Raw genomic sequence first — 15,886 nt, forward strand, 5'->3', positions numbered from 1 at the left:
GTATCCGGGTAAAAATATGCATTAAAAGGATTTAACAAAAGTAAAAAGCAGATTAATAGGACCTCCAAAGTGGAGATAATAAAAACATGCACATCTTGCTTGACAGCATTTCAAGCATAAACATTACAGAAACACAAGTGAACCAATAAAATCACATTAATTTACCAACATATTAATGCCTTTGAAACAGAACAATAAACATACCAATTACTAGTTGAAACAGAATAATAAAGTTACCTTTAATTCACCGCGGTACAGAACAGAGGAACGAATCAATAAATGAAACACCATCGATAAACCCTAAATCCCAAACCAACTCATCAAACAGGCGTATATTAATGTCAAAACCAAGCCAACGGCGAACCACATCCTAAAGGAGTATCTATATAGTGAAATTGGAGTTAACTATTTCCATATTTTAATTTCTAGTCAAACTATCACATCCTCAAAGAGGATCTACATAGTGAAATCGAAGCTAAATATTTCTATATTCTAATGTGCATTCAAACAAAATCATCACAACAGGAAAATTATTAAACCAAGCATAAACATAAATAAACTGAAGAAACAGACATGCATTAGGAAAATTGATTTCGCTTTATTAATTTCAGGCGTATCTGAGTAAGGGCTTTTTGTTTTTGCACATAATTAAACAACAGTGCTACATCTTCACATAGAAACCGCTCTACATCCTACAATATAAGAATCGCATAAAATTTAGCTCAATTCGCGACGAGAAGATCGGCGGCTAAGGCATCGATGACGAGATCAGGCGAATCTGCTGTGGGAGAGACGGGGAGGAAGAGGACGGACTTGGCGGCCATGAGTTTCTTGCGCTGAGGATAGCGCGGACCGTAGATCCTGGCAACAAAAAACGGAAAGTCGGCGGCAGCCGCCTGTGTCTGATCGGCGGCAGGGAGCGGTGAAGGAGGACGATGAAGGGAGATCTGGTGACGCAGGATGGTGTTGAGGCGGTGAGATCTGGCACTGATACGAGAATCGCGTATGCGAGCGAGGGCGCCAGGTTTGAGGTACTTGTGAAAGGACTGCGAGATGCTAGGTCTGGTTCTGCGGTTCATGACAAAGATAGCGAGAAGTGAGAACCGAAGTTACAGAGAAATCAAAGACAGAGAGAAAGAGAGGCTGAGAGAAAGAGGGAGAGAGAGAAAGGGTGAAAGAGAGATTGCAATGGAGAGAGGAGGATTAGGGATTTTAAGGAGGGAGATAGAAGTGAGAGAGGCGGGAAAGGGAGAGAGCGGGTTAGGGTGAGGGTTTCAAAACGGAGGCTGAAGGAGGCGGGATTTTAAGATCTTTTGTTTTGTTTTTGCCTCCACACAATTTTATTTTTTTCTTTTTCATTGGAGTCAAGCAATCAATCACACTTATTTTTTTCCTGATTCGTATTAGTTTTACTGTTAGTAAATTTATAATAAGTAATTTATATTAAAAATATAAATTTTGTATGACTAAAATTTATGCTAACTAAATACATTTAAATGCATATTTAATCATTTAATTTTTTAATTAATAATCTAAATTGTAATTTATAAAAACAAGTATTTGTACCATTGAATGCACGAGACTTTTTAAAATTATAATATATTTTCAAATTTATTTATATAGAGAGATATTATATTTATTCATTATATTATGATAAAAATTGAATTCAACATATTGTAACATAGTATTTCAAATACAAAAATCCATCAATTAAATGATAAGTTTATACATTATGAAAAATATTTTTCATATATCATATTTTATATGAAAATAAAATAAAATAATTGAGAAATATTAAATTAAAATAGTAGAAAGATGAATTAATTGAAATAAAATAAAATTAATGGTATATAATAATGATTACTAAAATTTGGTACAAAATATTAAATTTTAAATATTAAGTGAAAATAATTTATTAAAATAAATGGTCATGCGGAGAAGAATAAAATAATGAAATAATTTATATTTAAACATTTAAATTACTCAATATAACATAAAAAAGTAAAAATATACATATTAAAACATTACATTTATAAGTGATAATAAATTCTTATATTCACTTATTATATAATACATAAATCATTAATAATTGTCATTCCACGTTACAAAATATAAATATTCTTTATGTGACTCACAAATATACTCTCAATTTTATTTTATTATTCATTATTTTTTACAATTATATCAAAAGTTAACTTTTTTAGTCATTTAACATTTTTAACTTTTTTATTTATATTTATTTTGTTATGAAAAATATTTTACCCTTTTATCCATTTATTTTATTTTAAAACTAATTTGTCTATATTTTTTTTATTAGATGTACATAAAATTTATTTTACTTTTTTATCCATTTATCATATTTTAAATTAATTTTTCTATACCATTTTTTATTTTGTATTTTATTCTTTTATAATTTTTAATTAATTCGTCATTTTATATTATTTTTTTCATTTTTAATTTTGTCTTTATGATTTGTAATTATTTGGTCATCAATTATAATCTATTATTTATTGTGGTATAAGAAAAGAATGTAACAAATTTATCTTATTACGAATTTTATATTTTATTTTATTGACAAGTGTATAAAAGTTAGTCTTTTAATCATTTAACATTTTTAATTCTTTTTTATCTATATTTATTACATAAACATAAAAAATATTTTATTTCTTTGTTTATTTATTTTAACTTTTAATTTTTACTTATTTAAGTATAGTTTGCTAATTTATTTTATCTGTTTATCCATTTATTTTATTTTTAAACTAATTTGTCTATATTCCTTTTTTTTTATTCTTTACAACATGTTCATAAAATTTATCTTACCATTTTATCTATTTATTTTATTTTTAAAACTACTTTTTTTATTCTTAATGTTATATTTTTATAACTTTTACTTAATTGGTTATTTAATAAATTATTAAAGAATAACATATATTTAAGGTATACTATTTTTTCATTTCTAATTTAATTATTTATGGTTAATAATTATTTGGTTATCTATTATCTATTATAATATAGGATAAAAATATACAAGCAATTTTATCTTATTTTTTATTTTATTTTGCTAACAAATGTCTCAAAAATTAGTATTCTAGTCATTTGACATTTTTTATATTTATTTTATGTAGGTTTAATAATTTCTTTGGTCTCCACTTTCGTTGTCTAATGTTAATTCAATCCCCTTTTTAAAAGTGTTTGGAATGTGTCTATATTTTGTAAAATTTGTGTCAAATTTGTCCCTTCCATTAAGTCTCACCAAACGGAGTTAATTCATCAATGATGTGACACTACTTATTGATTACTTGTGAAAATATACTTATGTGTATGCTTACACGTGAAAATATACTTCTATTGTGTGAAAATATACTTCTATTGCGACTATTTCATTCTTTTTTTTAAAAAGAAAAATATCTCTTGTATCTCGACCCATAACCCCAATCTATCTTCATCCACTTCTCCCCTCTACGCCACCCATGTCAACATAGAACCAATAAACATCACACTCCCCAAAAATAAAATTCAATCTGCTTCATTTTCTTAATCTAATAAAAAAATGAGGCAGAATCTACTCCCATCATCTTCATCAAATTTTAACCCAAGAATTCATTCCTCATTTCCCTAATTTCTTTTTGGTACAAAACCCTAATTCGCACCCTTTAGTGAAGAAATCTGTCGTCCAACGATATCAAAGACCGATCCTTATTAGATTACTAGCACGCGTTCATTCGCGTCATTGATGTCGAGGTTCTTGCGGCAAGTTCCCTCGCCCATAAGATTGGTTCCTTCTTCGTTTTGAACTGCGGCGTCAGCGGCGACAGTCCGGCAGGTAGTATGGTGGTGCTCTTGGTGGCGGCGTCAGCATGAGTGGTTGGCTGCTGTAATCGACGCAGGTCTCATCTAGCCGAAGGAGATGCAGCGGATCGAGGCGGAGAATTGCAGCAGTGGTGATCATGGTTCATGTCGTTGGCATCGCAGGAATAGACGAGACTCCTCTCGCACGCGAAAAGGGGAGACGAAGGTTTTGAGTTGTTGCGTCCGAAATTAGATTTCCCTAATTGCCCTAAATCAGATTTCTCTTAAATTATAAAACCCTATCTTAATAAAATACACTATATTTCTGTAATTTACTTACACGTCCTCACTCACAAATCAATATAGTGACACGTTGACAGTAATTGGTGCTACATCATCAATGAATTAACTCTGTTTGGTGGGACTTAATGGAAGGGACAAATTTGACACAAATTTTACAAATTGTGGACATATTTCAAACATTTTAAAAAATGGGGACTGAATTGACATTAAGGCAACGAAATTGGGGATCAAAAAGGCTATTAAACCTTATATATATATATATATATATATATATATATATATATATATATATATATATATATATATATATATATATATATATATTTTACGAATACATGTGCATTGAAATTATTTTCTTTTTTGTCTATTTACTTTAATTTTTAATTTCTTTTTATTTATATTTATTTTACTATTATNATAAGCGACTGGACGTAGGATTGGTAAGATCCGAACCAGTATAAAAATCATTCGTGCAAATTTCTCTCAATGTTACTCTTTTATTTATATTTATTTTACTATTATATACTATAAGAATCTAAGAATAAAAAGAATATAGTATTAAAGTTTATAAGTGTTTTAAAATAATGAGAGTATTTTATTTTAAAATAATTTAATAAAATAAATAGAATTTCTGAAACTCGTATGATTATTTAAAACATATATGATCTCTTCCGAGTTATCTCTCACTTTTCTCTAACTTTTTTAACTTCTCAATATCTGTTTGTAATCAAGAAGTTCTTAGTAGATCACGACTGAGTAATCTCCTTTCTCTACAACTCAGTTCTTGGTTTATAACAATTAAGTTTCTACCTCTTTTTTCTTTAATTATCAATTTATTATCATGCTTAGGAAACTCCTTTCGCATGTGTCATTTGTGTTCCTTTATTGAATCTTTGTTAATTTGATATCTTAAGGACGCGTTTTGATCACAATTCAATGTTTTTAGAGTTTCTTGAGTCGGAAGCAAGGGTGTTGCTGTTTTTAGAGCTATGTAACTTCGGTGTAAGAAAAGGGAAGCTTAGATGTTTAACTTTAATTTATGTTTGTTGTGTAAGTTTGGTGCTTGTAGGTTTGTTGAACTGATTGGGTTATAATTTAAACATTTATGCTAGTGTTAATTCATTGAGATGAGTATATTTAGTTATTTAATGATTGATTTATTGTGTAATGTAATTTGGATGTTATCGCTATCAAGAATTGTATGTTATAATGTTGTTTTGGTGTCTGAAATTTGCTACAAGGTTTAAGGAATGTTGAGTTGTCTAAAACATAGGTTTGTGTGGTAAACAAAATGAAAGTTTTGATAGACAAGTTTGGGAGATAATGTTTGGATTGAAAAATATGGTATTTCAGATCTATTTTGATGTTATTCAGGACTTGGTGGCAACTTGAGTTGACAAAAATCTGGTAAGGAAATAAGTAAGAGTCAATATGGTGATTTTAGAAGGTTTTAGGCTCAATTTTGGGGTTTTGAATGGTGATATTCTAAATTATAAGGTTTGTGCTAAAAGGGATGGTTTGGGGTTTGTTGTGGAGTCATTTATGACTTATTCAATCCTTTAATTTGCAAAATTTGGTATTATAAGAAGTAGAATTGGCTTTTGGTGAGCTTTTGGGTTGGAGTAGCTACTTTGAGTTAGAAGTGTATTTTCAAATGTTTCTCAATACCCAAGAGGTTATAGGAATCATTTAAATATGTGTATAGTGTAGCAAAGGTCAGATTATAGGTGTTTTAAGGGCTGGTGTGACATTGAGCACCCTTTTTTCAGAGAACTCTGGCGTTGATGCCCCTGAGCAATGATAACGGTTCAAAAACCGTTATTTTTATACTTAATTTTGATATCAAATGCACCCTTTTTGACTTAGAAACTTGCTTTTACTCATGATTTTGCTTTAGTTTTTTGAATAAGAGAGTTGAGGATATGCTTTATGATTTTACTACTAAATTCCCTTAATTTTGAAAGTTATTGGAATGATTTGAAAGAAGAGTTGAAGTATCAAATGGTTGGAGTGCAAAAATGTCAACCAGAATGCAGAAAAGTCAACCAGTCAGCCAAAATGTTGAAAAAGTCAACAAGAACGAGTTTTAGGCCAGTTTTCTGCTATTTTTATGACCTGTTTTGGGTTTGGACCCGTTTTCTGTTATTTTTATGTCCTATTTAAAGACCGAGATGTCTTAGGGAATGTATCTTTTGATTGCTTAAGCATAGAAACACAATTTTCACACCTTTGGGGGCAGATTTGGGGATGCGGGAGCTCTCCTCTTCTCTTTCTAGGGTTTTTATCTCTTTCATTACATCGTACACCTAGTTTTTCCATGACGATGGAGAACTAATCTCATTTGTTATTGGAGATGATGTAACCTCTAAACTCTCTTGTATTTGAATTGATTCTTATTGATATATGTTTTACTTCATTAATTGTTAGGGTTTTTCCTCTATACTCTATGCTTGCATTGTTTAACTCATTCAATTGCATGATTATTGATTTTATCTATATGGACACGTATGGGTAGGTCTAGAACTGGGGAAATTCTTCCAAAGGTAGTATTGCCTAGACATAGGAATATGAGGGTTGGTTACGTATACACTCCTATGCTTCAGAATTAATTATTAGGGATGCCAGGAATTGTATGAACTCGTAATTGTAACATCCCGATTTTTGGGATGTCTCAATTATTACGGAAAATTTAAAATTTTTAAAATCATAATATCATCGCGGAAATCCACTTATAAAGTATCGAAATTAGTAAAAATAGTAACAAAATAAAATAAACCCGATTACATTGTTTCTAGTATTTATAGCACAAAAACTTTAACTAACATAAGTCTTTTTCCCCCTCTTGCGTCTCTATCACGCATCTGAAGCATCTGGAACATCTGCCCCCGTATAACCAAAAGTTATACGATCATCGCAAAACATACACAACCATAACGCAAACAAATATGGGTAAGCTACCATAACACAACCAATAACAATAAAAAAATGTACTAGATAAGTAAGCACAACTGAATAATAATATCAATCATCTACAATGTTACCCATATTAAAATGTCTCAACGCATATATCTAAGTACAACAAACGTTCTCACTCTCCGCTTAATACTAGAGATTCATCATTGTCTACTGTCTCGTTCAAAAATATAATATACTCAAACTAAATCCTTCATTATTTCACTCCAACAATAAATTACAATTAAATAAATAATAAATAAATAAACATCACTCTAATAAAGTATCATTCCAAATAATTAAATAAATTCCAAATAAGTAAATACATAAATATCAATCCATACCAATCCAAATTAATAAATTATTTATTACTTTTATTAGTCAAATCTGGTTACTTTTCCAATTAATTTCAGTTACAAAATATATAATTTTAATTAATTTGTTTTCTAATAAATTACTTTCATTCTCACTCCAAATTAATTTCTCTTTTCCAGTAATTAATTGGATTCCAATTAATTACTAAATAATAACTTTCTCCTTAAAATAATAATAATTAATATTATTACCGTTTTCTTCTCTCTTTAAAATTTAATTAATTTTATTAGATAATATTAGATGACCACAAATTCTACACACCAGGTCCAAATAAACATTATTATTGTTGCAGTTTAATAATTTCATTTATGTTCAACTCTGGGCTTGCGGCCCAATCAGGTTCCCACTGCATCAACCCAGACACTCCCGGCCCAAAAAAAGAATTTCGCCGCTTCAGGATGGTCAATCAGCGCATCACCCCTTGACTAAGCCAATCCTACGACCCAGTCACCGCCATAGCTGCACCGCTCGCGCAACTCCGACAACCTCCGCGGAACACAGAACTCGTTTTACGCATCACATAAATCGCAAGCATCAGAATACAAAAGAATTTTCCCAATTCAAAACCCTAACATGACCAATAACACAAGAGCAGAAGAACAAAACTCCTGACCAATAAATTCCCCAAATCAGAAACCACCTGTTAACCCCCAAATAACAAAATTGAATCAAAAGAATAGGAAAAATTCCCAAGGCAGCAATCCTCAAAGTTGTCCTCTTCACGGCTCGACTAGTGTGAAATGAGAGAAACAGGAGCTCCAATTCGAGCCCTAACCTGCAGAGAAGCATAGAATCCCAACAACCCGAGATCGAAACAAAGACTCAAGATTTCCTAAATTTGGAAACCCAATTTCAACAAAACCCCAAAGTTGACATTTTGAACGGCCATGTTGCTTTCCCTACAACGAAAGCATCAGAACCAAAAAAATGTTTTTGGAAAAGAAGAAGAGTTCTTGCAAAGCCCTAAATCAAAACCTCTAATCACAAGCCCTGTTGCTACGAAACTGCCTAAGAACAGAGGCCACCGCACCGCAAACGCAAACCCGCTCTTCTCCTTCAAGACGTCGCCATCAATTCTGGCTTCTCGCATCACGAAGATATCGAATATGTAACTCTCTTGGAAACGCCAATACTGTAGGACGCCGTCACCACGTGTAGCATAGTGTCGCCCTTTTTGCCGCCGTGAAGTTATACTTCTGCTCTAGACACAGAACCCTGAGGTTTGTTTGTCTGCGAGAGTGAGTGGAAGAATAAAGAAGCTTGAAGCTTCTGATGAGCAAGAGGGATTAAGCTGAACAGAGAGGAGAAATTGGAAAGTGCTTTCCACCCTAATAGGGTCTTCTGACTAAAAAAAAAAGGAAAGCCAAATCCCCCCAATTAAAATAAATTCTAAAACCCTAAATTTTATTATCGTAATTGCCATTAATTAAAACCCTACGTATGCATTTTCTGACACAGAATTCAATCACATGAATTCTTAATAATATAAAATTCTTAACCTCTCTAATACATAATTCAATTTACGTGAATTTCTAATAATGTATCATTCAATTAGCACATGAATTCTTCTATCATTCAATTACGTATAATTCAATTATGTAGAATTCAATTGCTTGCCAAATGATTCTCACGTATTAATACTCAATAAACAGTGTAGTTTATTTATGATTTTAAGATATCAATCAAAATTTGGAACATCATTCTACCACATAAAAAAAATATTCAATCATGATATTGAGCACTCAATTAAATGATTTCCTCTTTAAATGTAAAGATAGTTTTTCAAAATCATATAAGATACTCAAGAAAATTTCCACATTCATCATAAAATCAAGAAAGAGGAAGTTTCTCATACCTTAGCCAATTATAGAGCATCAATCAATAATAGGTCTTCACACTTCTGCTATATCTTTTAAAAGAAAACATTTCTCTTCTTCAAAGAAAGTTTCTAACTTCCCATGTTCTCTGTTCTCTTTTCTCTCCTCCCTTAACGTAATCTCTTTTCCTCTTTTATAAACCTCCTTTTTATTTTTATCTTAAATAAATCATATTATAATTAAAAGAAACCACCTAGGTAGTGCTTCCTATAATATCTCAAGTGGTTTTAAAAAATAACCTCCTACCCCTTTTTTTTTTCAACTTATATTATTTAAAGTACTTTTCTTTATTTTCCACACCCTTATTTATAACTTTCACATTTCAATTTCAAAATGGAAAGGACATTCTTGCCCTTAAGAAAATATGAATAAAATCAAACAAATGTTTCACATGAACATCTCTCTAAGATCTGAACTCTCTTACATTCAATCCTAAATAAATATTTTTAGCAACAAGCCAACACATCACACTAGAATATAACACATCACTAATTTAACAATCAAATGATAAGTGTTACACTTATATCAACAAAATAAATAAATAATATATATAACTTTATGTTCTTCTCAAGACTTGCACACCAACTGAACTGCACAACATCTTATAAACTCATGTAGATTTTAATAAAACATATTTAAGACTTAGTTATAAACTCTACATTTTCTCGGGTCTTACAGTAATTAAGGATAAGCTTATTTACTGAGACATCGGGTTTAAGTGTTTTAGAGAGTGGCATTAACATTAATGAAGAAGATGAATTTGTTTATGCATGAGAGTGATTAGGTGAAATCTAAACCCTAATAACATATTCATCTCATATTATCAACATCCTCCATTCACTTTTGTGTTTAGCCTCAATTGATCAAATTGCATGCATATTTACTTTTATAGTTTTGCATTCAAAAACCCCAAAATGTTGTTCTTATAGTCTTAATTGGTTAAGCAAAAGCACAACTGTTTAGTGCCACAAGTCTCTTGGTAAAACGATACTTGGTCTTACCACTTATTATTACTTGATACGATTCGGTACACTTGCTGAAGTCTTAACAAGCACCCTTTTCTGAGAGCTCTGGCGTTGAGCGCCCTTGAGCGCCCCTTCCCAGTGGCATATGGCACCTGGGCGCCCCATTCTTGTTAGCAAAATAATGAAGATGAAGTTTTGACGATGCCCAATACAAGTCAAGAGATTCATGAAGATCATTTGAAGACTTGTTTTATAATTCAATGCTTTTGTAATAATTGTAGTTTAATGTTTAGGACTTAGATTTGTAGTAGGTTGTGATTCATGTACCTTCATACTTCATATTTGTTGTTCAGAATAAAAAACGCACGGTTTTAATCGATTAAATCAAGTATTAATCGCTTAAAACGTTAGAGGTGCTAAAGCTCATCTGGCACGAAAATAATCGATTATTACCTATTTTAATCGATTAGTTAATAGATTAATTCTTAGAATAATCGATTAAAGCTAGCCGTTGGAGTTTTTTGGTTTTTGAAAACTAGTCGTTGCACTCATTTTAATCGATTAACAGTAATTTTAATCGATTAAAACCGTTAAATGGTCAGTTACGAAAAATGGAAGAGTATTTGCTTGAGTTTACATATAGGCTCTCTTTATCCATCAATAGCAACTCTTCCCTTGCGCTAAAATACTCATATTTCTTTGAGAATTGTGTGCTCTTGCTCAACTAAGGAAGCTCTTGTCTGTGGTGCTGGTACATTGCTTCTACGGTGACAGTGGAATAACTGGTTCATCCTTGGTGCGTCTGAGGAGGTGTGTGAAAGAGGATCATCCTTCGTGAAGTATTCGGAGGAGGTGTTTCATCCTTCGTGAAGTATTCAGAGGAGGTGTCTCATCCTTTGTTAAGACTCAAAGGAGGTGCAGGTTCATCTCTTGTGGTATCAAGAGAGGTGGTTTTTAAACCCTTACAAATTGTTTCTTTGTGAATGTAGTTTGTAATTTTTTTGTGATTAGTGAACTGTTTATCTTGATTTGAGATAAGCGACTGGACGTAGGATTGGTAAGATCCGAACCAGTATAAAAATCATTCGTGCAAATTTCTCTCAATGTTACTCTTTTATTTATATTTATTATTTGTGTAGTAAGATAAATTGAGTAGAAATTAAAGGCACACGTTTATATTAAAACCCTTCTTGGTTTGTTATTCCCCGCTAACCATTCTGCTGCAGCCGCTCTGACAATTAGCACCAGAGCTCGATTTGATAGTTATTCAAATGGCAGGATCATATCAAACTTTTATAGAGGGTGCCTCTATCAATAGACCACCTTTATTCACAGGTGAAAATTATGCATTATGGAAGGTTAAAATGTAATTTTTTATTGAATCTATTGATTGTGAAATTTGGGATGTTATTGCTTTTGGTCCGTTTATTTTACCAACGGTTTGCAGGAACCAAAGCCCCGTACTAAGTGGGACTGCTAAAGAGAAAAGAAGATTTCAAAATGATGTAAAAGCTCGAAACATAATTGCATTTGCTCTAACTATTGATGAGTTTTACAGGGTCTTCGTTTGTAAAACCGCTCAAGAGATGTGGGAAGTGTTGAGAGTAACACATGAAGGAACAAATGACACGAAGAGGGCGAGAAAGAATACCTTGATCTAAGAATACAAAATGTTTAGGATGAAGCAAGGAGAAACAATCTCATATGTTCAAAAAAGCTTCACCAACATCATCTATAACCTCATTGGACTAGGTAAGTCTTTCAAAAATGATGAACTTAATATAAAAATTTTGAAATCTTTAGCTAGGTCATGGCAACCGAAAGTGGCTGCAATTTATGAGTCACAAAATCTCAACACAATGACTATGGCAACATTATTTGGAAAGTTGAGAGAGCATGAACTTGACCTTGGAAGACTGGATGAAGAAGAAGCAATGGAAAAAACAAAGAAAAAGAGTCTAACCTTAAAATCTGAGGTAGAAAGGAGCAAGAACAAAATAAAAGATGAAGATGAAGAAGATGAAGAAAATTTGAGACTCATGATAAAAAGGCTCAACAGGTTCATGAAATTAAAAGACAAAAGAAGATTAAAATTTGAAAAGAAAGAAAATCAAGGACACTATAAATGTTATGGTTGCGAAGAAAGGGGACACTTAAAAGCGGACTGCCCAAATCAAAAGAAGAATGAAGAAATAAAGGAAAAGAAAAACTTCAAGAAAAAGAAGGCCTACATCACATGGGACGATGACAATGAAACAATTTCTGATTTGAGCGAATCTATTGAAGAGGCAAATGTGTGTTTAGTGGCAGACGACGACGTTGGAAGCCAAGTAAGTTCATCTAACGATTCTGATAATTATAGTGAATTTAGTGAGAATGAATTGCATGAAACTTATGTTGCTTTAATAATAGAATATGGAATATTAGATAAAGCTCATAAGAAATTGAAAAAATATTTCAAAAATTTAAAAGTAAATTTTGAAAATATTTTAGAAGAAAATAAAAATTTAAAATCAGATTTTGAAAATATTTATAAAGAAAATAAAAATTTAAAATCAAATTTTGAAAATATTTATGAAGAAAATAAAAATTTAAAATAAAATTTTTAAAATATTCTTGAAGAGAATAAAGATTTGAAAAATAAAATTTTATTTTTTGAAAAGGGTAAATTTATTGGTAATGATGAATGTGCATCTTGTGAAAATTTTAAGAAACTACTAAAACAAACAACCTTAGGTAGTGTAGCAAGAATAATGGAGAAAGTAAAAAGGTTGTTAAGGGAATGACAGGGGCACAAATATGTACAAATTAAAATAATATCTAAATTATAACTAACACAATATTTGATTGCCTAATATCCATTAATAGAAAATTTGACATAACTTAACACCCCCACTCAAGTTAGTGCATGGATATCACACATTCCCAACTTGAATAAAGACTATTAAACAATCTTCTTGACACTCCTTTAGTGAGAACATCAGCCAACTGTAACTCTGATCTTACAAAAGGAAATGAAATTATTCCAGCTTCAATCTTCTCTTTGATGAAATGTCTATTAATCTCCACATGCTTTGTTCTATCATGTTGAACAGGATTATGAGCAATTGCTATAGCCGAAGTATTGTCACAGTATAAACTCATAGCTTCATTTTGTTTAAAGCCCAAATCTGATAGCACATTTTTAATCTACAAAAGTTCACATACACCTAGTGCCATGCCTTTAAATTTTGCTTCAGCACTAGATCTCGCTATTACAAGCTGTTTTTTACTCCTCTAAGTTACAAGATTCCCTCCTATAGAGTAAACTATCCAGAGGTAGATCTTTTATCATCTTTTGAACTTGCCCAATATGCATAAGTGTACCCTTCTACCTTTAAGTTTCCATGAATTGAGAACAAAATTCCTTTTCCATGAGTGGACTCCAAATATCTCAAAATCCTTTCAACAACATCCATATGAAGCTTTCTTGGGTCATGCATAAATTGACTAACAACATTCACAACATAGGTGATATCTGGACGTGTATGGCACAAATAAATTAATTTTCCTACCAACCTTTGGTATCTTCCTTTGTCTATGCTTGCTGAATTTGAGCATTGAAAGAGTTTATGATTTTGTTCAATTGGTGTATTAGTTGGTTTACTCCCAAGTAGCTCAGTTTCTGACAATAAATCAATAGTATATTTTCTTTGGCATAGAAAAATACCATGTTTTGATCTAGCTACTTCAATACCCAAAAAATATTTGAGGTTTCATAGTTGTTTAACCTCAAATTCAGATGCAAGGTATTGTTATAAACTAGAAATCTCATCTTGGTTATTTCCTGTAATAATCATGTTATCTACATATATAATCAAATGTGTAATTTTTCCATTTCCTCTCTTCAAAAATAAGGTGTGATCAGAGTTACTTACTCTATAGCCAAAAGCCTTCATAGACTTGGTAAAGCTTCCAAGCCATGCTCTTGGGAATTGTTCTAATCCATATAGAGCCTTTTTTAATTCGCAAACCTTCATTCCAATTGAATATGTCATGCCTGGTGGAGAACCCATATAAATTTTTTCTGAAATTTCTCCGTGTAGGAAAACATTTTTCACATCAAATTGTAGAAGAGACAAATTTTGGTTTGCAGTTAGCGACAAAAATGAGACGGGACATTACCATCTACCAAAAGTGATCTTGTCACTTCTAATATATGTCTATTTTTCCTCTCAGCCACTTCATTTTGTTGTGGTGAATAAGGACATGTAGTTTGATGCAAGATGCAGTTATAGTTCACGAACTTTATTAATTTAGTCTTAAAATATTCCCTGTTTGATCAAATAACCTTAATAGATGTGTTAAATTGTGTAACGATCAAATGATAGAAGAAACGAACCATATCACACACGTCAATTTTATGTTAAAGCAAATATACCCATGTTACTCGAGTACAATTATTAACAAAACTGATAAACCATTTTTTTTTCATTATGTGTAGATTGTGGGGCAGGGCCCCAAACATCTGTGTGAATTAATGAAAAAGGAAAATTAGTTTTGTTATTGCTTAAAGGAAACACAACACGATGATTTTTTGCCATACCACAAGTTTCACAAAAAAAAAATAAAAAATATTGCATTTATGAAATAGTGATGGAAATAATTTTTTTAAATAACCAAAAGAGGGATGTCCCAACCGTTTATGCAATAACCAAATTTCCATTTTGTTTTTATCTTGTATGTGATCTTTCGCAAGACAAACCAATCCTTTTTTATGGGTTGTATTGAGACATTTTCAAGATAATACAATCCTTCACTTTCTCTACCACTAGCAATCTTCTCCTTGGAATGAATGTTGTGAAAAAGACAATGGGTTGGGTAAAACTAGAGTCGTCAAAATGGGTTACAACCCGTGAGCCAACCCGGCCTACCACGAGTTTGAGCCGGGTTGGGTTTGAAAAAATTGAATTTTTTTTATGCGGGTCAGACTTCAACCTGGCTCATTTAAACTCGGCTCATGCGGGTTGAACCCGTGGTGGGCTGGGTTGGCCCGCCAACCCACCTACCTAATTTTATTTTTTGAATTTATTATTTTATTTATGAAACTTATGGCATATAAAAAACTTATTTGTATGTTTTTTGTGTTTGTTTTTGAATGACATTTGGATTATATTGTTCTTTTTATTATTATTTTGAATTGTTTTCAGTTTAACATCATTTTTTTGGAGTGAAATTTGTTTAAATTTGAATATAGAAAGTTTGTAATTTTTTTATTTAAGAAAATTGTAATTAAATGGGCTAGTAAGCCAACCCGTTTACCCACCAACCCGTGGTGGGTCGAGCCGGGTTCATATTTTTTTAGCTCGCTAATAAATGAGCTGGGTTAAGTTGGCTCACTAAGTGACCAACCCGTGGTGGGTCGGGCCGGGTCGAGCCGGGTTACCCATTTTTGTTGGAATTTAAGAGTATTAGAGACAATTTTTAGATTCTTGAAGAGTTACAATTATTCATGAAAAGTTACCATTCATGAAGAGTTACAATTATTAATGAGGAGTTATCATTCATGAAAAGTTACAAGCATTCATGAAGAGTTACCATTCATGAAGAATTACAATTATTCATGAAGAGTTGTTATTCATGAAA

General features: G+C 31.6%; 1 protein-coding gene across 1 annotated transcript; it reads right to left on the reverse strand.

The window, feature by feature from the left end:
- Window positions 1-578: 578 nt before the first annotated feature.
- On the reverse strand, window positions 579-1,208 carry LOC106761621. The gene has a single exon (XM_014645187.2). It carries the CDS (start codon window positions 1,077-1,079, stop codon window positions 723-725), a length of 357 nt encoding a protein of 118 aa, XP_014500673.1. The 5' UTR covers window positions 1,080-1,208; the 3' UTR covers window positions 579-722.
- Between the last annotated feature and the right edge of the window lie 14,678 nt (window positions 1,209-15,886).

Source organism: Vigna radiata, chromosome 5 (genome assembly GCF_000741045.1).
Source record: "Vigna radiata var. radiata cultivar VC1973A chromosome 5, Vradiata_ver6, whole genome shotgun sequence".
NCBI lineage: Eukaryota > Viridiplantae > Streptophyta > Magnoliopsida > Fabales > Fabaceae > Vigna > Vigna radiata.